Source organism: Ooceraea biroi, chromosome 1 (genome assembly GCF_003672135.1).
Source record: "Ooceraea biroi isolate clonal line C1 chromosome 1, Obir_v5.4, whole genome shotgun sequence".
In the NCBI taxonomy this organism is placed as follows: domain Eukaryota; kingdom Metazoa; phylum Arthropoda; class Insecta; order Hymenoptera; family Formicidae; genus Ooceraea; species Ooceraea biroi.
Genome location: NC_039506.1, coordinates 15,732,162 through 15,758,256, shown reverse-complemented (window position 1 = coordinate 15,758,256; position 26,095 = coordinate 15,732,162). Strand labels below are relative to the sequence as shown.

At 41.2% G+C, this 26,095-nt stretch overlaps 2 protein-coding genes across 2 annotated transcripts; one reads left to right on the top strand and one right to left on the bottom strand.

Moving 5' to 3' along the window:
• The first annotated feature begins 223 nt into the window (after window positions 1-223).
• On the top strand, window positions 224-19,914 carry LOC105274877. Its single transcript, XM_011331343.2, has 11 exons — window positions 224-298; window positions 13,227-13,329; window positions 13,633-13,767; window positions 13,855-14,054; window positions 14,505-14,862; window positions 15,061-15,272; window positions 16,356-16,796; window positions 17,149-17,303; window positions 17,615-17,895; window positions 18,124-18,374; window positions 19,146-19,914. The coding sequence occupies exons 2-11, from the start codon at window positions 13,236-13,238 to the stop codon at window positions 19,296-19,298; spliced, it is 2,280 nt and encodes a 759-aa protein (XP_011329645.1). The 5' UTR covers window positions 224-298; window positions 13,227-13,235; the 3' UTR covers window positions 19,299-19,914.
• Window positions 19,752-23,552, bottom strand: LOC105274879 (UDP-glucuronosyltransferase 2C1). Its single transcript, XM_011331345.3, has 5 exons — window positions 22,822-23,552; window positions 21,751-22,164; window positions 21,021-21,252; window positions 20,719-20,944; window positions 19,752-20,477 (listed from the first exon to the last, which is right to left on the bottom strand). Exons 1-5 carry the CDS (start codon window positions 23,242-23,244, stop codon window positions 20,168-20,170), a joined length of 1,605 nt encoding a protein of 534 aa, XP_011329647.2. The 5' UTR covers window positions 23,245-23,552; the 3' UTR covers window positions 19,752-20,167.
• Window positions 23,553-26,095: the final 2,543 nt, after the last annotated feature.

The following is a 26,095-nucleotide window of genomic DNA, read 5'->3' as shown; positions in this document are numbered from 1 at the left end:
GTGGGTAACGTAGGTGTGCGTTTGTCTGGTCGATGCGGACACGGACGGACGGGAATAAAATTGGCGAGGCATCGCGCGCGGATGGGATGTCCGAGAGGGAGTCAATGTAATATGTTGACCAGCATAGGATATCGAAGGACAGCGGCGATTCACGCATCCAGCTGGTAGGGGGGTACCCGGGCCAGAGAGATCCGGAGGATGGTATAAGAGAAGAAGGGATACGAAACCGGCGTCAGTTACATTGACTTTCTTTTAAGCGACACGCGCGTTACACACTCTACGCGGGAGGATACATCAGGTAAGTGCCAGCTTCATTTATCGTCGTTGCACGTGAAGTGAGCGGCGTCACCCGAGCAATTACCCGGGTGCTCCGCGAATACACGCGTGTTACACTTGTTGCGCTGGCGCGCCGCCGCTAGCACCCGCAGTTAACTTCAAGTTGCATAGTATACCGCACCTGCGATTCTGTAACTCGTTATCGATAATATTCGGTATCGACTTAATTGACTAGCGACAGCCAATGGCAAGGACGATCTTGGAGAAAAGCGTGGCTCTCATAGGTTGTCGCTAGTTAACGATATCGAAAATTATCAATAACGAGTTACAGAATCGCACTACTGACATGAATCTGTCGAGTATCGAAACTGTCTGTAGCTTAAAGCTAGCGCTAGACTATGCGCGATTCGAAATTTGCGATTCGTGATTTGTAGAGACTCATTGGACATTCGGGAAAATTCGTTATTCATCAATGTAAACCTTCTACACTATTCGCGATTCGCAGTATATCATTCATAATTCAAATAAATTAATTCATGATGATTCGCGCCCTTTGAGTTTCGTCAAAAAACCTCTCGGCTAGCGAATCAGTGCGAATGGCGAATCGCACGCGACGAATCGACGAATTTTCCCTCCACTATTCACAAATTATGAATCACGAATTACGAATCGCGCATAGTCTGGCGCATAGTCATAGTTTTACATACTTTTCGATGAATCTTGCCACCGGATGCTGCGTGGCCGAAAAATTATATTTGGTTGTAACATAAGTTCGTCCCGTTTTTTAGTGCTTTTAAAAATATTGGTACAAAAATATTGTGACATATATTCATTATTAAAAACACTGAAAAAACAGGATGGATGTTACACGTTATGCATGTTATCAATATGTTATACCTTGCGCGCCAACGACCGCGTTTCGATTCTCGCGAGTAAAGGGGAGACGCTCCGCTGTGTTTGCAGCATCGTGGTCCAGACTCATCGACATTACATCGGCAGTAAATCGTGCGACGTGTTCGTCTTGACTTTTTTAATCGATTCGTCGAAACGCTTCTACTTCCGTATGCAGTAATAAACTTTCGCCTCATTATTAGCGAGATGTAACTGTTAAATAACCATCCCATATCTTGCTGAAAGTTTTCACATTATTACATAAATAAGTTTTACTCGATATTATCGTGCAGCTGGAATCGAGCGGCTTTTTTCGATTCCCGCTTGCGGAGAACTTCTTTTATATCGCGTATACTGCAGATTGGCTGACGAAGATCGGCAAAGTCGCTCGGGAATTCCGCGCGCCGTCACAAAATTAATGTCGGAATGTAGGACGTTAGAGAACTATCTCCGTCATTTCTTTCCTCCGTCTGTTTGGTATTTCTGAAAAACGAGTCCCTTCGAGATAAATTACAATTAAACACATACATCGTCGGCGACTCTTCGATTAATCAATAATATTTTTTCGAGGTTGCACGTGCAACAACCGCGTGCTGGGCTGCAAAAGGCGCGCCGCGAGAGATTAATGCGTTTCATCAATAAAAATTAATGACCGCTAAAGCATGCGTGTGCGAAAGCGGCGGTCGCTTCAAAATGCCGTAAAAAACGAATCCCACTACTTCCAAGTGCGTGCGAAATTCTTAAAATGAAAGAAAAAGAGGAGAAAAATGATCATGGGTTTTTCCGTGTGCGTTAATCACCGCGTGAATTCCAGAAACATAACAAGCTATCTACGTGGCTGTTTTAATTGAACGCGTCCGAATCGCTGAGAAGTTTTTTCAGTTCAAAGCCAACGGACAATACAAGCGGGAGGGCAGGGGAGAAGGCGGAGAGGGCGAACGGTTGAATAAATTAATAAATTTTCGCGTTTTTCACACGTTGCAATTATTAGCTGGATTTGTTATTTACGACTCAGGAAAGTCTTTGTTCACCCCTTGTCTGCGTTTCTGATCTTTTCCTCTGCCCGTGTTCTTTTCAATTTGTTCTTCCGTGACACAAATAATGAAATATCTGTCAGGCTTGCAAAATGTACTCGCCGGATTTATAGAATCCCACAGGCGCGCAGAGATCTGTCTCAGCGAGACTCGCGACCTTCTGCGTCCGTTTCCGTTCCCGCTGCGAGTTCTCTCAAAATGCTAATCCCGAATGCTAATGTGCGGAACCTAAAATTCCTATTCTGCCTCTAACGCTCGTAATAAGCCCTTCTTCTCTTTTAGCTGATTCTGAGCAGAACGGTAAAAACATATACACACGTGCGCGTATTAAAACCGAAATGAACGCGGAATAACGTTAATAAGTTCCTTCGGTCGGAGCCTTGAACCGACCGCCTCAACTATCTGAATCATTCATCTGAATCGTCGGATGCCAGAGTGCTGTTTTGCATTATACCGTCATCGTATTGTAATTCACCGTTTTTTTCATCTTTATTGCTCATCCATAGGTCGATTGTTCGGACACGATTAGGTAATCGTGCCGATGGCACTCGATTCCGGAGTTCCCGCCGCGCGCACGCGAAAGTTCACGTGCTCCGCGCGTCGGCAAGTAACGAAAAATCGCTCCAATACACCTGAAATATTCATGAGGGTCATATACTTCAGTTTGGAAAGTGCTATTTATCTCGCTCTACGTACCGCTCGAAATCGCGTTCTCTCCTCAAGAATTCGTGAGATGCGTGCACGTTGCGTGAAATCTCGCTGGAATACCAGCGCGAGAATGCCGCGCGTCTCTCAAAATTCGTCCGAGCTCCTTTTCGAGCGCCCTCGAAACAGTACGATCGGGGAATATCGAAAAGTAAAGACACGCGCTCGTATACCAAATATGTATCTTTATTCCAACATTTTTTCACTTGTTAATGTCATATTTGGAACCAGCAGCGAAAATTCTTATCGAGGAAAAACCGAGCCCATGCTCGAGGAACACGCACTTTCGGGCACTTAAAGTCGCGTGCTGGACATCGTGCGATAAATAAGAGCGGGATGTCACCGGGCGAAACCGCGTTCCCTGCAGCTCGTTAAACGCCCGTAATAACGATAATGATCCGTTACATCAGATCCCGCGAGCTTATTTTACCGGATAAAAAAGGATATCGGATGAGAACACACGCGCCGGTGCCCGAGCGATAAGGTCGTAAAAGAGGAGCCGCTGCCCGACGGCAACCTTGCGAAGGTAGTTAAACTACAAGCTGGAAGTGACATTTGCAAGACGCGTCGATCGTTATTCGGACTTAATTAAATGCGCGGCGTAATTACGCGTATTTACAGTGAAGCCGGAGTCGCAAACAAAGAAGCCGGCCGCGAATGAAGAAACGCTTTATCGAAATTCGTTGTTACAACGTTGATGGTTAATTTAGTAATTTATTTATATCGCCAGGCGAAATCGAAAGTTTTCTATGTTGATTAATCATCGAGAATTTCCTAAACTGGACGAAACTACGCTTCGTCAGGGGTTAGGTATTTATCACCCACGGAAATGAATAACGTATAGTTATCGATATTGTATCGCACGCGCGCGTTTAATTTGCGCTCGTAAACTCGTCCGTCATCAGAATACGTATAATAAATATATGGCGCGTCGTAAAGAAGACGCGAATAGAAACTTTAACAACACGGCGTCTCCAAAAATATTGGATAATTTTTTCCTTTTTTTTTTACCATTTTGTCGGCATCACGAGCGAATATAACGTCGCGCGTAGGTGTTTGCCGCACATTATGGTAATGACGGCACGAACAATCGGCCGGCGATCGTAAAATTTGCATTTTGGCACAGATATTGCAGACGTGCACGATGCGCGACGCACTCGCTACCCCCTTCCGCAAAAGCCCCGCGGCCTATCCTGGTATATATTCGGCTGCAGCCGTTATTTCAGAGTTTTGCAATGCGAACGGGTGTTACCGGAAACGTCCGGATGGAGGAACCATCAAAAGTCGAGGTTGAGTGATTGGAGGACGCTCGGATGATCGATTCGGGCGTCGCTGATCCTTGCCAGCTTCAATTAATATCCTGAAGTCGTTGCTCGCGCGCATGCGCATCAAAGGCGCATCAGGTGGCAACGGCTTCCTGAAGGACGGCGTAATTTCGTTTTTTTGCCCTCCGCGAAACACCTTGAGGATAATCGATCGTACATTATCCCCCTCGTGCGAGAAACTAACTCGAAAACAAGAAGTGCTTCTTCCTCCTCCCTTCTTCTCCCTGCGGAGGCGCGTCCGGGTTTTGCTTTCTCCTCCTCGCATGATGCGCGCAATTAGTCAAGTACTACCTTGCGCGCGCGCGCACGCACCCTGCAATTAGCCAATCTTAAGACGCCAATCCTTACGTCGACTCGGGGCTACTACACTGATATCTTGCTTCTTTCTCATTTATTTTTGCTCTGCGTTTTCGTTTTATCACTTGTTAGGTATAATTAGTCTGCCAGCAGCTTTAAGAGACATCTTCTTATATAATTAACGTCTTCTTATCGTTGATTTTTATTTAATCGTTGCAAAAATCTAGCTTTATCTGCCTTCGCTTCGTCTTCTGGTGACGCAAGATACGGATGGACTAATTAAACTGCGCTCCGTGGTCAGATCGACAGAAAGCGTTTCGATGGCTTCGACGACTTCATGCAGATGCGTTTTATATCTTCAGTTTTTGCCAGAGAGCGATGTCCAATATAACCCGGCAATTAAAAACGGTTTCCTCAGGAATCCCGCTTTTCACATGCAAATATTTCATAGCACGGCAATGAGGAAGATACTTGAAGAATTCCCATAGAGCGTCATTAATAAGAGATAAAATACCTCGAGTTGTGTCGAAGCGACAACCGAAAGGGGTCAATGGCGACTTCTTGATTTCGATAGTAAACGTAATTACCGGTTTCTCTTGCAAGAGAGGCGAGGGCGGGTACGAGGAGGGGGGGGGGGCGGGAGGGGAGTTAAAAAACATTCTCGTAATGATATTCACGCGGGCATTTTATGACGGCGCGGGTCGCCCTGCCACGATCCGCCCGTCACCTTTGCCCGATGGGGTCCCCGTTTTTGCCCGGAATGGCGTAACGTTCGGGATTGTGAACAGAGGAATCATGTCACGAAAACCGAAACGCAGAAGGCCGCGATGTGTGGAAATATACGGCTCACTCGTATAGGCAGAAACACGGACAAATATTCATATTCATATTCAGATTACGGCAACATTCTAAGGCCGGATCAGTTACAGTTTGACTGGCTAGTTTGGTTTGAGGGCCCAGGCGCCGATGACAGGAGAGGACAACCCGAAGACGTTTCTCACTACGGGGAGACGGTGCCGCACGTTTGCGCGCATCCCTTTCCCCCCCCCCCCCCTTTTGAGTAATTAACGCATGCTCGACGAGACTATCGAATCTCATTAGTATTTATACCGCATGACCCTGTAACACGTGTTAAGCTCACGCACGTGTCCAGATTGCGGGTCTAGGATGTCTGGATCTCCCGTTAGTGTTCCTCCGATGCGCTCCTATCGCGTCGCATTAATAATGGTGATGCAAATAGCGAACTTGCAAAATTCCAAAGTTCGCGAGTGAAACCCCGTCGACCCGGCCGTCGAATATCGAAATTGCTGGATATCGAAATGTTGCGGATGGAATGCTTATTAATGCTAGAAACGCCTGCGAGACGCTTCGTGTTTCTTTCCCAATTCAAAGTCGCCCGAATTTAACGGTAAATCAGACACGCGTCAATCGAAGTACGCTTCTTTTTTTTATAATATCTGAAACAGATCAGAGAGCGCGATAGCAGACAGATTCGTTAACTCTCCGATAGATCTTTCGATAAGAGAAGCTGTTCGGCGGCGAACCATGCTGTGAAAACAGATTCCATCGAGTTCTAGAGATGAAGATAGAAAGGAAGAGAGAGAGAGAGGTGTAGGGAGATACATAACTAGATTGATCTATCATCATGATCTAGAACCAGATCCCGTTACATCATCACCTATGCGAGAGGAAATTAGTAACGCGTGAAAGTGTCGAATAAAAATGAGACTGGCGCTAGCCGGTTTCTTCGACGTTGGTTTATTCTACTGGCAGATTGGCCTGACTTAAGAATAATCACTTAATAGTGACGGACTTACGCAAGCTCTCCACGCGAATTTATATCACTTCAGTTTCTGAAGTATTTTAATCCTACGATTGCGGATTTTTGCGACCAAATTCTGTTAAAAAACATCAATTTTCAATCCTATAAGCTGTTATTGCAAAATTAGCATCTACGACCGCAGCGCCCGTGTTTATTCAAAAACAGAAAAAATGCGGGGTTTGTCCTAAAACGACAGACCCGCATACGTACACACACACACACACACACACACACACACAAGCGTGTACTCGACTGCTGTGTCACAAGATCGAATCGACTCGGGAGTCAAATTTGACCCGTCGACACGATCAGTCAGATATAATCACCGGGGACTGATCGCTCGATCGCGCGTTACGTCCATCAGCGTGCAAGTGTGTTGCGAGTGAAATTGACCAGGGCCCACGGGGGGGTCCCGAGATTCGGTCTCGAGGTCGAGATCGCACATTAGGCGCGAAGCGCGCGCGCGAGCGCGTGCGTGGCGTCGCGTCGCCGAAGAATTCGAACCTTTGAACTCTCGTCCTCTCGCGGGGCCGCACGCGGTTTACGTAATCCTGGAGAGGCCACGATGGGCCCCGTGCGGCGCGCGTCGTCACACTGGACAGTGTCACGGATGCGTTCGAAATTGCGTAAGTCCGGTATTCACTCGGAAGAGGGGAAGGAGGAGAGGGAATCGTCATCTCTGGCGCCGCGCGCGGAGATGTAATCTCGGGCCGGGGACTGACGAATTAAACGGTCCGGCGGAATGTTCGGATGGACGTAGCAGGCCATCTTTGATTGCTTTCTCGTTTTACGCTCCGCGGGTGAATCGGGGCGACGACGACGAGGACGACGACGCTGAATCGTGAAATGCAAATAACCGAAGGCGAAAGTTAACTTAATTATGAGGTCGATTGGCTTTTATCGAGAGAAAAGCTAGGAGGGACCGGTGAGCCGGTCGACTCAGGCACGCCCACCCTCGCCTGCTCACGTTTCTCGAGTTACATCGAGTGTGGGTCCTTTTTAGGAAATAATTGAGGAGTTTATTCCCAAAGTCCACTTTGAACGGTCTATAATTTGCGATTTCTCACTTAGAGTTCCATCAGTAAATTATTGCAAACATTGAGGCGTCTCTCTCGATCTAGAACTGTCGAGTACTCTTACTCGATTTCACGTAATTCTTGCGAGACACTTGGATCAAATTATTTAATTGAAACAAAAGTGTAAGATAAATAATTAATTAAAACCCAAATTTTACTCGTTCGATTCTTTAAAATTGATTTGATTTTTCGAAAGTTTTTTGATAATTTACGAAATTATAAATTTAATACTTTACGCAAGAATTTTGATTGTCAATGTTAAGTAAGTCGTGGGGCCTTGACGGTTAAGAATTTACTGTCGCTTTTACTCGGGCCCTTCAGTACGCACGGTTGAAAGAGGAAACATCGGCCATAATGACGCACGGAGACCATATCTCGATCCTGATAATCGCCGACATGCTCAAGCAAAACGGATTTCATAATTCACGCGCGGATGACATCAGAGGAGGGGGAAAGGGGAAAGAGGAGGGCTTATTATCTAGCGACCTTGCTCCTTTCTAGTGGGCCCCGGACGACCGCCGCGAGTCCCACGCGCGTGAGCGCCGTCCGTTGCTGGCGCCGGCGACGCCGAAACAGAACTTTCCCAAAAGTAAAATGCATATCGGCGAGAGAGTAATAGGAGGTCAAATTCCCCGGCGAGAGAGGAGAACGTACTGGGAATTTCCGGGAAGCCTGCCCGACTTTTAATTTCTCTCACGTGCGCGTTCTCCGGCGATCCGTCGCCTTTCGACGGATACGTTATCCCTGCGTTCGATCGGGGCCTCATTTAGGAACTGTTAATTTCGACGAGACGTTTCGACGCCGTAACGACAGAAAAGCAGATGTAAAAACTAAAGCGCCAGGTATGCGTTACGTAACGCAAGGTATTAAGAGAATCACAAAATATAAAGAGAATATAATTATAATATAAATATAAATAAAACTTGCATATTTATGATGGATCAAGACTGAATTAAAGATCAAGACTAGTAATACCTGTCTTGATCGATTATTAATTTTATTAATTTTGATGCGATTTTCCAGAAAGCGCAATATTTTTATTGTCCTTTAAAGCAAAAGTTTTACAATTTTATTATGGCACAAAAGGGCATAAACTTTATTTTTAGACGAATATAAAAAAAATGAACCAAATATCTTAATAAATAAGAAAGAAGCAAAAAAGTAAAAGTCAGTGGTCAATTTCTCCCTTTCTTCTTGCTCGTTCGCTCGTTTGCATTTCAATCACGCGAATCGCAGATCAGCAGATCGTGTCGCGAATTCCATTTGTACGAGATTGCGATCGATTGCAGGATCGAGCGCCATAAACGGCATAATTATACCTCCATAAAAAAAAGAATGCGCGGTTTGAATCATTCTTCTCTCTTCCTTCTTTTTAGCGATGTCCATCGAATATAAGAGACTAAAATATCATAGCTTCGTAGGCGCCAAGTGATTGAAAGGGAAGATCGAGCAATAACTGATCTTCCCGTGACGTAACGTTTCAGACGAAGTGCTCGACGTGACGCAACTAGGATTTTATCTCTTCATTAGACACCCATTTATTAGCAGCTACGAAAATATCTTATTATTCGAATTTGATTGATGAGTCGCCAGACACTCGAGATATCGAGTTTATTGCGCCGACATCAAATAAGACCGGAAGGCTCGATGTTGAAAAAAGGATCTTAGGACGCTGTACTTTCAAGATTGCCTTTTTATTGCCGAAGATTCTACCCGGCGGAATTCCCGCCTGGGCAAGTGATGGCGTAAGTGATTGCGGATGTTGTTAGAAGTGCCGACGATGATCGCAGATTAAATATCGATCTCATCATGCTGCGTGTCATCGAAATAATTATTTAATATTCTTCTCTTCCGGTTGTCCGGTCGTGTCCGAGACAGTTTCCACGTGCTGGTCTGTTGATTATAAGCTAAATTACGCGCGGCGGTTGTTGTACAAAAAAGGATCTATATATCTACAGACTATAGGCAAATTAATATCCGGCTGTTAATTATGCGCCCGTTTTAATTATGTACAGCGAGACGGCGGGTCGGGATCGGTGAAAGTACATATTGATTGACAAATCGAAAGTAAGTTTCTACTTGGCAGCTATTCGGCCGGCGATCGATGTTATTAATGAGGACGTGAATATTTAAGTATTTACGCTGTGTTTAAGTATTACACCCACATTACAAAAGCGCCCGTTGAGACGCGTCAAAATCGGCTCCAGATTATTTATGCGTTTCCGTGTCGCAATAGGCAGCGAGAAGGAAGAAAAGAGGGAGGGAGGGACGAGAAGAGAAAGGAAAAAAGGGAGAAAAATTAATACGCGGGTCCATTTCTGTGCTGAGCGGAATACCAGAGCTCGCGTCTCTATAAGACCCGGATGTCAACCTCGATTTTGGCTCCAGAGTCGGGTTATTAGGATGCGCCGGGCATTACGCGGCGATTCGGTAAATCTGATTTGTGCGACTCGGGTAATCTCGCGCGTAATTCAATGAAAAGGAGAAAGTAGTATCGCATTCCCTTCCTCCCTCCCTCTCTCTCTCTCTCTAATGTATATGTGAAAGTAGTGTCCGCGCACGGGTACACATTTGCAAAATGATATTTGACGGTGCCGCCCGGGACCGACCGTCCCTCTGCGTGTCCGCGTCATGTCGGCGCTTATCATGGGAATCGAACGCATCGTGAATTTTCGGCGTTTCTGCAGTATACCGCGCGCACTTTCTCCTCACCCGGTGCCCAGGACGAGAGAGACGCCGTTAATCCTTCGCGATTACGCGGGATTATTATTTTTATCACCGCTTAATAGCCGCGCGATATCCTCCCGACTTGAAAGTCGAAAGCAAACGGATACCGGATCGATCCTCTTGCGGCGCGCCGATGTCGCGGACGCGGGCGCGTATATAGGCCGGTATTCATAGTCGGATCTTATATTCAAGACCGTCTTAAGTGTATCTTCAGATACTCCGTAGCCAATGAAATGATCTATACAACATCTGCGGATAAACTTAAGACGGTCTTAAATATAAGATCCGACTATGAATACCGGCCATAGACCCTTCGATGTACGCGGAAGCACAAAATCTAGAGAGTTAAATATTTTAAGAGAGAGAGAGAGAGAAATATGTAGATGGAACGATGTTAGATTTATGTAACGTATTTTTGGTGTTCCTCCAAGACATTTGAAACTTGGTTTTACACTCCTATAAATCTCAACTTGTGTATTAAAATGAATCACCAGGGATCATCTTTTCCTGGTAAGAAAAATTTTGTTTCTGCGGAATAAGTATCTGTTTACATCATTGTATACAACAGGGAATTTATTCTGAATATAAAAGTTGTAGTCGTCATTACCGAGCCGTTTCAGTTTCTTGATAAATATTGATATGTGTAAAAGCGTTTCTTTCTACTCTACATTCGTTACGTATTACACGTAACTGTTACAGCTCACTCTTTGGTGGAATTTACGAACCTTACTTGTCCAGTAAAAAGTAAAAGGAAGAGAGAAAGCGATAGAAAGAAAAGAAATAGAAAGCGATTGAAACATTTTGAAATTAATTACTGAATATAGTTTCACCCATACCAATCTCTTTCAATTCTTGTTTACCGAGAGAACGCTGTTTACGATTGCGGTTTTGAAGGCTGAGACGCAATCGTCGCATAAATCAACGCGCCTGACCAGCATATCGCACTGACATTTTTACGATATTAAATGTTAGGTGCGAATAACACGTAATATTCCCGTGTGCGCTCATCGCTCTCACGCGCCATTCGCACGATCACCGAATCGCAAAGTATGTAAATCTTTAGATCATCAGAAGACGTCTGACCACGGGAAATCCGTAATGCGTTCATCGCGCCGTTTCTTTTTTCTCGCTTTTTTTTCTTACGATAAATTTGCATCCCATGGAAATTTCTGCGATGAGCACGCAGGATGAGTGACTCATGAGAAATTTGAACGCTGCGAGGTACATATTTAACAAGCCGATATCGTGCATCAGTATCGCAGATGTATATTAATTAAGCGTTGTTTCGCCCGTTTTTCGCTTCGTTTCGTTTCACATACGATTTATCGTACGATGACGTAATGGTAACTCCATCCTCTGTTATTCAAGAATTCGGAGCAACGCTGGTCCAATAATGGTTTTTAAAGAATCTAAATATTAATATTGAACAGAAAAATAAAATCTTATAGTTTTCGTTATTCAAGAATTCGAAGCACGACTGACCCACCTTTAAATTTAATCCTTTTTTGAGAATTTTGGGATCAATATTTCAGGAAAAAGTTAGATTTTGTTTATAACTGCCGCAAGTTCTTGAAAAAAAGCGAATGTCACGGTAAACTGTGTCGGTATAGCATTTCGATCGTTAGGAAATGAAATCAGCAACGGGAATCAGACAATTAATTAAAGAAATGTAATGGTTACGTTAATATAGTAATCAATGACGTAATAACGGCGGCGGAATTTTTTACAAATACCAGAATACGCGATATATCTCCTGTTCTTACGCCCGCGTTTTGTTTGGCGCGCTACTGTGGCCCCGACCTAACCTAATCCAGCGTGATGACATCACCGATAGGAGGATGTGTTTGCACCTACACTGGCGGCCATGTAAGTGGCGGATCGAATATCCTGTAGAATTCCGGGCCGCCGTATAATTTTCATATAAATTATTTACCAAACAACAAAGATTGCAGAGATCCTTGAGCGCGATTATTTCATCGTTAGAAAATACCGCGGGCGATCCGAATATGAAAGTGTTCCTATTTATACTCGCGCGCGCGCGCTATTATACCCGTCTGCCCACGCGCTTGCGCAGTATTGGAAATAATCTACAGGGTGTATCTCGAAAATCGCGTATCTCACTCGCGCGGGTTTCTCGCGGGGCGAGCTGGCCACTTCGTCCGCGAACAATCAACGTTTCAGAATCTCGTTACATGGCGAGTTTTGGAACCAATTGACGAACGGGACGCCGAGATAATATCGACGACATCCCGATTACGTTAGATTTACATTATTAAAAATTTTTATTAATAATTTGAGGTATCAAGCGGGGTCCCTGAAAAAGAAGCCATGACATGTGATTGGTTTACGTACCATTTTCCACGTGGACTTTTGAGATATCGATAAACGCGCGAAAAGAAGAAAAAAAGCAAAAAGAGAATTTATTTATTTAAAAGGGAATATTTTCAGCTTTGCGCTCATTTTCATCACACCGGTGTCATCGGATGATCGCGGACGCACTATGAATGGAGTTACTCCTACAGAAAAAGCCTCGTTTCTGCGTCATCGATATCTGCAGTATTTCTGCAATTCCTGCGATTATGCTCCTCAGTCACGATTTTCCACCTCGAAGAGTCGATCGGAATCGTCGACCGCGCCGTACTAAGCGTCCACCTAGCGATTTCATCGTCTTCCGTTCCCCGCACTCGGGTCGGCGATTGCCGAGATGAAAATATAATAAAATACTCCTTTTTACGCGTGCGGGATTGCGTGCATGCATTTCTCCGTCTGCGGATAATTGAGCGGGTGACCGCGCGTTAAGGAAAAACGCGAGCGTTACTGCCGAAGGTTTGCACAACTTTTATATCGCGTTTATGGGTCCCGCGGTATTCGTGAAGAACCGGTCGGCCACCGCGGCTGGCGAGGTATGCAAAAATCCTTCCTTTTTTTTATTATCCTTTCTGGACGCCGTGCGCCTCGAAGTGACGTTAATGGCACCTCCGTTTATTTATTCGTCCGCGTGGCACGCGGGTCAAAATAATTGTCGTTTCGTAGTTGACGCGCGTGTGTTAATGTTGGCTCCGTCACCTTCCAGAATTCCACCATGAGACCACTGCTGGAGATGCTACTGGTTGTAGCGTTAGCTATGCACACAAGTGGACTCCCCTACGGCGAGCTGCCACCTCAGTTGCGAGCACGTGAGTATGCAACCTCGGCAGACTCGATAAATCATCCCTCTCCCCATTTATCAAGTATACGCAGACATAAATTCTGATTTATGGAATAATTTATCCGCGGACTCCCCATGGCTGGCATGATACATGAGCGAAAACTTTATAATTTTTTCTCTTTTGACACGCACCATTCATACTCTGCGAGGTGTTTCATCCCCTAATCCGGAATATTTAAGATGCGCTGGAAAAAAATATGCAAATTAGGTTTCCTTATTTCCCCCATAAAACGTGGCGTGACTTGTATCCTTCAATCGAGTCCGATTTCAGAGGACGGACTCGTCTGGTATGGCGACAATCGTGCTGCCCAAGTTCGGAGCAACGTCTATCAGAGCTACAAAGAGAACGTCGCCCCGGAACGAATCGGCCAAGTGCCGCAATACAGTTGGGATCAGTCCCAGCAAAGTAAGGCTTCTGCGTCTTTCATTTCCTTGATTTAGCGAAAAACAACTCGTCGTATTGTTATATAACATTGTTATCCCATCGCCACAGGTACGTTCGAGGGATATGAGCCGTCAAGATCGCAGAACAGTCCCAACTACGTATACCAGCAAACGCTGCAGTCCGATTCTAACGCCTTGGACAGTCTCACGATTAGCTGCAATGGGCAAAATAAAGTCTGCGTGGACAAGAGCGTGTGCGTGGACGGATACGTACATCCCTTGAAGCAAGGTTTCATTCGACCAGGACAGGTGAGATCAATCAATCCGTTATCGCTATCTTGTACTCACATTTCTCAACTTTCTATGAAATATTAGGTCATTAACTCCGTCAGTAATCCAGGTGTGTCTATAGATGGCGATGAATCAAACTAACACATGCTTATGACAGCACTAACGTAACATAACTTGTCATATATTAATTTTATAACAGGATAGGCAATATTTAAAAACCAAAAAATAATATTCTCCAAAGTATCGCTACACTATTTGACCACCTAGACGCGACCCGGATAACATTTCTTTAAATAAAAGATACCTTCAATTTCGGATGTGTGATATTTTTTAAATTCATTAATCATACAAAATTCTATATTTTATATAATTATATAATTATCTAACTTCTAATAGAATTTTCGTCATTTTCTTACGCAAGTTAACAGCTCGCTCACACAAATCTACTAATCCGTGTTTTACGCATAGGTGCAAGAATGCAAACTCAGCCACGAAGTGTGTTGTACCGTGCAATACGATTTTCATAACTCGCCATACGAGAACGATCAGATCAACGCGGTGCTGAAGAACAATCAGTACCTAGAACCCACCCTCGAGAATGATCAGAGGTACGTCCCGTACGGGCAGAACAACCAGGCTGATGTGGCGAGCGTCGACTTGACTCCACCTTTAAGAAACGACGGTGAATTGCAATCTGCAGCGAATGACGGATACGTCTTAGAAGCCGCGAATCAACCATACAGTGAGGCGAGGCCCGCTAAAGATTTGCCTGTCGATTTCAATCAGATACCAGACGGTACAAATCAACAGGAACAGTATCAATCAGGTACGATACACCAATGTCTTCCTCGACGATTTTTTTCATGATTTTCACGAAACCATTTCTTTAATCATTCTTCCAGTTTAGTATTTGTTTTTTGCAGTTTATAAAAGTTATAAATTACATATCTAAACTTTGTAGAAAATGATCCCTTTTATGCTTTGTTATGCTATTTTATTTCATTAATGTGGATTGACGTTGCAGGCAGTGCTAGTGCGAGCGAGCCAGTTCTTCCTCCGTTGAAGTCGGCCCCTACAAACTCCAATCCCGCGTCAGTTTTTCAGTTTCCGGTTCAATCGGGATGCGCGGCTGCTTTACTCTGCGTGGAGGAGCAGTATTGTACGTTGGAAGGAGTCATCAGCACGGAACCGGTTGCGCTTACCAGCCAGCAGCTTCTACGACGTGTTCCCTTGAGCGTAAGCAATATGAAAAACATTTCAACTATATTCACGTATCACGTATACTATATTGTATAATACGTGTATAAAATAATTTTATATCAGCGAAGATCATCAAGGAACTTGAAACTTTACCTCATCGAGGAAAACTAATCGAAAGCAATTTCTCGTAGTTAAAATCACACATAAATTATTCTTTATATTTTATAAAAATTTGTATCTCTTTCTCTCTCTATTTCTTATGTATATTTTTATTTATTTTTCATATAATTTTGTAACATTTTATAATTTTATAATTTCGTGCAATTAGTCATATATATATATACAGGGTGTCTGACATAAGGCGAAAAGCCCATAGGTAGATCTCGTCAAACTGAATTAAAAAGTCCTGTACCATTTTGCAAACAACACGTAAAATTTCGAGTAATTAAGTAAAGAAAGTTCGCTAATTCAGCGGACGCGAGAGAAGTACGAATGAATGACGTAAGAAACGTCTAGCCGCGCGCGCGACGCGAGCGTATTTCTTAGAAGAACGCGATAGCAGCGAGTATCGGATTACAGCGGCAGGCGAGACGACTTTTTGTGATGTATAAGAAACGGCTAACCGCGCGCGCGACGCGAGGATCGGATTACAGCGGCAGGCGAGGCGACGCTTCTGAAATACGACAACACTTTCTCGGCAACACGAGCGCGTGAATGAGACGCTGAGAAATTATTGTCCACGCGTCGTCTCGCCTGCCGCTGTAATCCGGTACTCGCTGTTATCGCGTCGCGCGCGTGGCTAGCCGATTTTTACGTCATTCATGCCTACTTCCCTCGCTGCCAATCGCGTCCGCTGAATTAGCGAACTTTCTTTACTTAATTACTCGAAATTTTACGTGATTGTTTGCAAAATGGTACAGGACTTTTTAATTCAGTTTGACGAGATCTACCTGTGGGCGAGAGCTTTTTCGCCTTATGTCAGACACCCTATATAATATATATAATTATAAAAATTCTCTAATTAATAAAATGTAAGAGAGATAAGCAAAACTCTTATCTGTCATTTAAAAAAATAAGATGTTAAGTGGATATTGATCGTGAATCGTTCGTTTTTTACAGAGCTGCAGGGATAAGGAAACCGGAATAGTCGGCAAGTGTTGCCGCGATCCGAATTACGTGGATCCGTGGCCGACGGGCAACCTGCCGGCCAACTACACCGGCGGTTTCGACGAGCAGGGCTTCCCAACGTTCCTGAACATCGCCAAAGTGCGACCACCGAAGAAGCCGGTCACGCAGTCGCCTATTAAGATCATCCCTAAGCCGCCCACCAAGACGCCTGCGCCTCCCATTTACGAGCAGCGAGAACCCACGCACGTCGTTCCCCTGGTACCGGATTATTCCGTGACACCGCAGTACGTGGTACCGATCCCGACCCAGCTTCCCCCGATTAGCACCCCCGCACCCTTCATCAAGAGACCGTACGAAACCGCCTCGAGCGATCAGGACTCCGTTCCTATTTTGCCAGAATTGCCGAGAGGCCCGTGCGGAGTGAGAAATTACGTAAGCATAAGATAGAATTGTATTATAACTAAATTAATTAATATTATTTATTATATAAAATTAATATTAATTATTAATATTAAAAATTAATATTATAACTTCTAACAGGATAATTTTAGACTAATTTTTTGCATTTTTTATCATCAAGATTCTAGTTTCTTTCTTAAAGTTAATTAGAAAATTGCATTTTTAAATCCTTATTCCCGTCATGAAAAAGGTTCATGAAATTTAGTAGTGTTATTGTCAAAATTACGAGACCGTTGCGTGATAAATAAATTTTTTGAAATACTGAGCAAGAAATATTCATCAAGTGAATTTGAAAATCTGATCTGATTTTTTTGTGTGTTAAAAGGGACAACGTCCGCCCGGCTTCAGAGACACCGATGCGGCTTTCGGAGAGATCCCGTGGCAGGCGATGGTTCTGTGGTCGGAGGAACGTAAGATCTTGTGTTCCGGCGCCCTCGTGGCAGAGAACGTCGTCCTGACGGCTGCCAGCTGCGTCAACAGGTAAAGCTTCGGACTTATTTTTGACGATGCGTGAAATTCGCGAGAAAATTCTGAACCTTTGCTTCTAAATTATACCGTATTTGTCATATTTTGTTTCTCGAAAATTATTTAAAGCGGTTTAAAGCAGAGTTGATCAACGTTTACTATCTTTTTCACGAAGCAACTGTTTTTATTAACTATGACATGTTTACCTACCTGTTAGACCCAGTTTTTCAACTTTTAATAATAATAATTTTGTTAATAATAATTTTAAATAATTATGTTAATAATTTTGAATAAAATAAACAAACTTACGACTTGAATGCTTTTAGATTCTCGCCGAATGAAATATCCGTAAAACTTGGCGAATGGAAGCTGGGCTACGAGCTTCAACAAGAAGAACCACTTCCGTTCCAGATCATCAACGTGCAGACCATCAAGTATCATCCCGGATACGTGGACGGACTGTCGAGCAACGACACCGCCATGTTATTTTTGCAGCATCCCGCGACCTTTAACTTGCACATTAACACTCTGTGTCTCCCTGAGGATTACCAAATACAAGCAACCTCGCAATGCATCGTAACGGGATGGGGCAAATCGATATTGCAATGTAATACATACTTATACGCTATTTTGCGTTGATTTATTGCCATCACAGTTCGATCCGTTACAACATGGCATCTCCATTGCCCGAAACGATTGTTTCTCGCAAATTCCATTAAAGAGGAATACGAGTGGACAGGATTATTTAAAATATTAAATTAACGATGTATTTGATAAATATCTAACGAAATAGAATTGAACAAGTATACGATTACATAAACGCAACATGTTACAGCTCACTACGCCGGCGCCATCATGCACATGGTAGACGTGGATCTGCTGTCGCACGACGTTTGCCAGAATCGCGTCTTGGGTGCGGAATCCCATATCAATGTCGCGAATAACGTGATTTGCGGCAAGCCACAGAATGAAAATAATATGTGCCAAGCTGACGTCGGTGCTCCGTTGGCCTGCTACGACGGCAACGGCGCGTATCACATCGCCGGTATCTACAGCCAAGATACCGGCTGCTTGCCCACAAATCAAGTGCGTACGGCTTATAATTTGTTGCACCGATAATAATACATTTGGCCATAATTAATTTAATAACACAAACATTATTTTTATAGTAAGCTACTATCATTTTTCAAAAATTCGAGAATTATTACGCTTTATGTAACATTTGGAAGATGTTTATTTTTTTATATTTTGTTTATTTACTTCAACCATTACAGTCAACAAGTGGGACTTGGTTTACAACCTCCTGCTTAACCATTCCTTCATTTTCGCACTCATCCTTCCACACTTTCCTATACTCTACTGATTTCTAAACATCCTGCTTAGATCTACCTTATACCTACTTGTCAATTCTTTCTTTCTCTTTCTTTCCTTCGATCCTGTTTTCTTTTATATCTCAATTTTATATAACTTATACACTGAGAAAAAAATGTAATTGATCTTACGAAATGTTTTGTCACGGGCTGCCAACAAAATATATACTTATTCCAACAAGTTCTATATTGAAACAAATATGTAGTTCTTGGATTATGGATATGGATGTGTAATCACACATACGAGAATTATAATCCAACAATTATATATTTGATTCAATATATAACTTGTTGAAATAAGTATATATTTTGTTGGCAGCCCGTGACAAAACATTTCGTAAGATCAATTACATTTTTTTCTCAGTGTATGTATTTTACATATATTTCACATAATTATTATTATATATATATATATAATTTTATATTTGCTATTTTATATTACATTTAATATAGGCTGTATTTGATTCACGCGCTTTTTGTATTTCAGGTGGCAACGTTTGCGCCAATCGATATCGCCTGGGTGAAACAGACCATGTATCCATCCGAGAGCAAGATCGACGCCGCGCAGACTATCATTGACGACGGCTACGATTACCGGAAGAGTAATTTAGCGGGTAATCAGTATCTGCCGCCAGTGTAGAAAGCCACACGCATACACGTGCGATATATATTTATACTGTTGTATAGCATACTTCTCTCTCTTAATACTCACGAACGCGAGGAAGCGGCGGTCGCGCGTTCGCATAATAATACGATTTAGTGTAATGCTGGGAAAATAATTAGTGATACGATAAAAAAAATGGAAAATAACCGATTTCATGCTAAGTCGCGGAAACAGTCGTCTATTATCAGCGCTGACATTGCATTACTTACGAGTGGACGTTACGACATTGCATGGATGCCGAACGTGAACTGACACTAATTTTGCACTTTACCTTGGAACGGCGATTCGATTTCAATAATGCAAGGAAAATAATACATGACGGAGAGCACTTGCTGCCCCTCGTGGCGAACCGAATGTCGAGATCAGCGTCCACTCGATACCGGAATAACACAATAAAACGTACAACATATACAATGAATTCCTAGACTCTAGACGCAAATATATTTATTTACCTGATGTAATGCTAAAATTATACATACATCTGTACATAATGGGAACATTGCATATAAAGAATGTGCGCTTCAGCGCGTAAGATTATGTAAACTTATACCAGACAACTTGTCAAGCTATGTTACGTTTAATATATACTTGTTAGAAAACACTATTATTCCCTTTCTTCCTCTCTCTCTTTCTAAAGAGATCACTGCATTTAATGTGCCGAAATAGCTTTCTTCATTCGTATCTATAAGAAGGCTATGTATCTGTATAATGATGTTTTTAAACTAAATTATTCAGCATATTTTTAAATTACTGCGTGGCGTAACAAGTACAGAGAGATCAAAATGAAATTCTTCACCTGCACAATAATTATCTCTGACGACTCCATTACGTGTCGTCCACATTTTTCAAAATTTCCCTCGAATTGGTTCGATTGAACCAATCTTCTTCAAATATAACAATAAGTGATGCTTTTCATTTATCATTTTCACCACAAAACGCATGATGAACATCGCAAAAGTAATAATAGCTGCCGCGCAAAGCAAAAGACACGCGGCCACATCGATGAGGCATATTTGCCACCAGGCCAAAGCCATAGCGGGCGATCGCAAGACATCGTCGCCGTATTTAATAACGTATTCGATCCAGTAATTCGCAGTGTCAACAGGATTCAACGGCTGATCGAGGAGTCTCTGCGATAGATTTCTAATGTTTTCCCTAAAAAGAAAACAGTCACATTATCAATAGCGATTAACATATCGCATTAAAGACGAAGCAAACAGTAAATACGCTGTGACAATGCCAAATGTACACAGTGTGCACTTTAAATAGATAAAGAATAGCATGTATATATACATTGTATAATTATAATCAGACAATGCAAAGTGCGCAATAATATCTTACTGACAGATTATTGTTTTACATGTATGTTAATACATGAAATCATATTTTCTCTTACATGTATCGGGGGTCGTGCAAGATCGCGTTCAAAGCTGCGCTCATGTCTTCTTCAGAAATCTTATGGATATCCAGTTTCATCGCGATGTTCCTTGTAACATACGTCTCCATATTTTTAAACTGATCGCTGTACAATGGTATGCCAATCATGGGAACACCGAGGAAGACCGCTTCCAGGGTGCTCATGAGTCCGCCATGAGTCACGAAGGCTCTTATATTTGGATGTTCTAAGACATTGAATTTGTATTATACGGATTTTGTAAATTTTACAAAATTGATTAAGTGTAGAACAATGTGACTCACTTAATACTTTAACTTGCGGCATCCAACGGAACGTGCGAATATTTTCGGGTAAGCCAGCCGGCAATTTTTCCGGGTTCGGTACCTTCATTAAAACCCGCACAGGTGCTATCTTGCCTAAGGAGGCATAAAACACATCGAGGATTTTGCGGGGAAACGTTTCAATCAGCACCATCGAGCCGAACGTGAAGTATACAAAACCATCTTTGCTGTCGTCCATCCATTTCTTCAATTCCTACAAAGAAAGAATTCTTAAATGCACTTGCTGTTCATGCCAATTGTTTTCTCGTGAATATTGAAATAAAGACTCAAGAAATTCAAGGAATAATTAAACAATTTATTTAGAGAAACGATCGAGCTGTGATTCATAAAATATACTGAAATTTGAATAGTACAAAATTAAGTGCAGATGACAAGTGGGAGATGATTGCAATCACACTACACCTTTTCACAATTCTTCTTTTTGTTTCTCTTCTATTTCCACTATTATTTATATTAACGATATATTAACTTCTAACGCAGTTTCCGTAAAGATGCTAGTTACTCAAATTGCAAAATACTTTGCCGTGCACGCTGACACACTTTAATTTTATCCTTGTTTCCAGAACAGTGTCATCAATGCGAGTGGATGAGAGAGAAGCAAGAGAGCAAGAGGTTGCCAAGAGTCATATAAAAGTGTCGTTGGCGTTAGGCAATAACGAAAACGACTTCACAATCGAAAGAATTGTCTTACCTGTGGCAACGGTGACTCATCATCTCGAATATGAATCCCGGCTATTTGAACGGCGGCAGGTGTCATTGGCTGGATGCCATTCAGAACGATGTGAGAGTTGATGAGGACCAATGCCAGATTCATCTTCTGTATGCTTGGAAGATTCGGTCCAAAGTACTTCCTTACTAACTCGTCTTGCGGTCTCGTGAGATAAGTGAAGTACAACTTGCAGTAGAGATTGTAAAGAGTGTTGTACGTACGTTGCCATAAATTTGTGGGAGATTCCTTGTTTGCAAAGAGGTTTGATACGAAAGCTAGGTTCTCTGGTTGAGCGATTAATTCATTATGCCATGGAAGCAGTGGCGTCGTGCTGAGCCCGATCAGAGGTATATTTAATAATTCGGCGATAGCCGCAAAGCAGTGTGCCCCGAATACCTAATAGGTAAATAATTTTATGTCAAGAATTAACATGGAAAATTCAGTTTCTCTTACACATTCGAAGTATTCATATTTGAAATATGACTAACAGATATTGTTCGATTGGTGACACCAGTTTTGTTTGAATATGATATTCAATTTTGTTCTTAATTTCCTTATTAAGTGTCCGGAATTTATGAAGTGTGAAATATATATTGTACATTACTATTCGCCGGAAAATGAACATCAGTGAAATTCATCCATCAATTGCAATTAAAGCAAAGTATTTCGCATCTTATTATTGATAAACTAGTGAACTGATTTGTGTAATGTAAATGAATAACATCAAATGGTCTATGGAAGATGACTTATGCATTTAACATTCCGTTGTATTATGTATTATTATTCTCCTTTACCATTGTCCGGTTGAAAAAGAAATCGATTAATTTACATCAGAGATAAAGTTTGATATCACCGATATGAAAAAAAAAACATATTATGCAGTTAGAGAGTAAACGTGTTTATTCACTGTTATGCCACTGGAAGGACTATTTTCTTTCTGCAATAATAAATAATATTGAGACAGATTCTTACTCTTCTTCCTCGCCACGAAATATGAAATATGAAAATATGAAAATATGGTGCGCGAATATGTATCACAACAATTTTTCATACCTCTATAATCATTGCATCGTAGGGTGGATCTTTCGGCGGGTTGCGAACGAGGTTTTGTATTACTGGATTCCCCAGATGGGCTTCACAAATATCATTACCATTTATTAGTCCGATCAGAATCGCCGGATTATTGTCCGCTACTATTTGTGTCATATGCTCATACGTGAAATTGTTTACAAATGATAGAGGCGCTGTCAAGTTTGCAATATCGGTATAGTTTGGATAGGGTGTCTTCTGTGGGAACGGACTGATTATGTCGACCTGGTGTCCTTTACTGATTAAACCTTTCATCACACTCTCTAGTATAACGAAATGACTCTTGAATGCAATGGGAAACACCCCGAGAAAGCGATATGCAGCGCAAATCGATAGCCAGAACAGCCAAACAAATATCACCGGCAACATCCGCATTTTTGTTTTCATAAATTTTCTTTCTTAAATTTGATTTTGAAACGGGAGGGAAATCACGATTACTTCGAATATTTTTATTTGTATTCTGTTGTCTGTTATTTCATATTTGCTTTTTTAATTCTTAATACTTTTGGTGATAATCAGATGTTCGATCTACTTTTTAAATGATTATGAAATAATTAAATGGCACAGAATGTTAAATATAAGATCCGAAGCTGAACATTCGCGATGACAACACGCGCTGAACTTAAGACGCAACTAAGCTTGAAAATTGTTAATTTTACGTATATAACTTGTTTATTATGCGCAATCGCAGTTGTATGCAACGATGAGTATTGAAATTTAAATCGTTTTGGATTTATCTTTTAAATTCTTATGCTTATTAGCACTATTTGCAATCTATGTTCATGGATTTGGTAAGTGTTTACATCACTTATCTTTTAGTTTGTACGTTGCAGCCATTGTAAGCGCGCAAAAAGTTTTCTTATCTTCGCGAGCTTGGAATTATTAAAAGGTTTTGATGATGATGAAGGTAATGATGAAGAGATTAACGGAGAATATTATAAACAATTGAGAATTTTTATTTTTCTTGTTCTTTTCTTAGTAAAATTATTAATAAAGAGACGACTCTCTATTGACTTTGATATAGTTGTTAAGATCATGACTTCAAAGAACCTCAAAGAGATTTTAATTGTCGCATATATTCTTTATTATAAAAGTTATCAGCACAAGAAGGTTTATAAATAGGATGTATTTATTCTGTGTGTGTGTGTGTGTGTGTGTGTGTGTGTGTGTGTGTGTGTGTATGATTCTGCGCATGTTCTTTGAACTCATGATCTTAACAACTATATCAAAGTCAATAGAGAGTCGTCTCTCCTATATATATATATATATATATATATATATATATATATATATATAGGAGAAATGGGCAATATCCTCGCATTTCTAACAAAATGGTGAAGTTTATATAGTTTTAACACCAATATTTTGTGAATGAAAACTTTAAAATGTTAGCGGCCTATTTTTGAAAGATTTTTGATTAAAAATCAGGGTATGTTTTCGGTAATTAAAAAAGATATGGTCATTTATCATGGACTACCTCATGTTTCACAATTTCGCTTCTTTATATATTTTGATGAATAAAAAAAAGGGTCGTTTACAGCGAAATAATACGCCAGAGTGTGTTAAAACTGATGAACGTTTCCATAAATCACATATTTCGTAGGGGAAGTATAATAATATACAATTATTTTAGTTTTCTCCGACAGTTCGTGAACATTTTCAGTCTACTTTACTGACCCGAGAAATAACTTTTGCTATTGTAAATCTAAATTTGGGAGTCAAATTTTCAATACTGTATGTTGGCTACAAATGAGCTGCAGTGATATGCGGTGGCATATTAATGCCTTAAGGAACACTTGCAAAAAACAGCCATTATTTATTCTTCCGAAGCATTATAACTCTGAAATTATCCTTGATTCATTATAATTTTATTCAATTGTTTGCATATTAAATACAGTTGCCTAATTCTACTATCTTATCTACTCTTAAAAAAGCCGTGTTAAGGCAAATCGAAATCATTGTTGCCTCTTTTCCGCGACGCTGATTAGTTATCTAGCGTTGTGCGTTATGTTCAGTTTAGATTACCATCGCGCGGCTATCTTCGCGTGGAGGTTAACAATTTGGTAGAGTGTGATAATTGTGCATATAATAAATAATAGATGAATATTATTATTCGAAAACATTATTAATATTGAAAAATAAAATAGCGCGCGCCTGTGTTGTACTGGTAACAATATAAATATCCCTCCTCGAACTCCTCGGAAAAAGAAAAAAATTTTAATGGCTAGAACTTATTCATTTATTGTTTTAACGAATTTTAAATCATCCAGAACTCTAGGCAATATGCCAATTAACAATATAAACGTCTCAGACCTACTCGGAAAAAGAAAAAATTTCTAAGGGCTAGAACTTTTTCATTGTTGAGTTTACGGTATTTTCAATAGCAGAGAACTCTAGGCAATATAAAAAATAATATCAACAGCTCAGAACTTCTCGGAAAAGAAAAAATTTCTAAGGGTTAGAACTTTTTCATTTCTGAGTTTACGGTATTTTCAATAGCAGAGAACTCTAGGCAATATAAAAAATAATGATATCAACAACTCAGAACTGCTCGGAAAAAGAAAAAATTTCTACGGGCTAGAACTTTTTCATTTCTGAGTTTACGGTATTTTCAATAGCAGAGAACTCTAGGCAATATACAATGACATAACTCAAAACTTGTGATTTTTCAGGAGACACGATTTAAAGTTTTGAATTGTTATAACTTTGAACGAGAATTTTAAAATACCGTATTGGCATAATTGAATAAAGTAACGTAACATATAGTAGAAAGAAAAAACTATTTTAATTGATTGAATGAATTGCTACTGAATTCTCCTATAACCCGAAAACAACCTCTCTTTAGACTTATGACATTCTTATTAAAAATAGCTTTTAGAATACGACATATGTAAAAATATGATGTTCTTGTTAGGAAAAAAAGCATATTTGGCAATCTTTCTCCCTGTATTAATAACTCAATAAGGGCAATTTTTGAGTTATGTCATTGTTGCAGCAAATGAGCGTTTTCATTTCTAAGGCCCAATTTCTTCACCTCTCGATAACTTTATCCAAATGATATCTCGTAGAATCAGTTTTCTTCACCTTTGTAACCTGACAGAATATGGTAATTTATAATAACATTCTAGACACTTTGTGTCAAAAGTGAGTAGTATAAAGAATAGCTATCCATTAAATACGTAATCAGAGGTTTCAATGAAGAAAAGAAATTTTTAGGTATCTGGAAGTTAGCTATTGA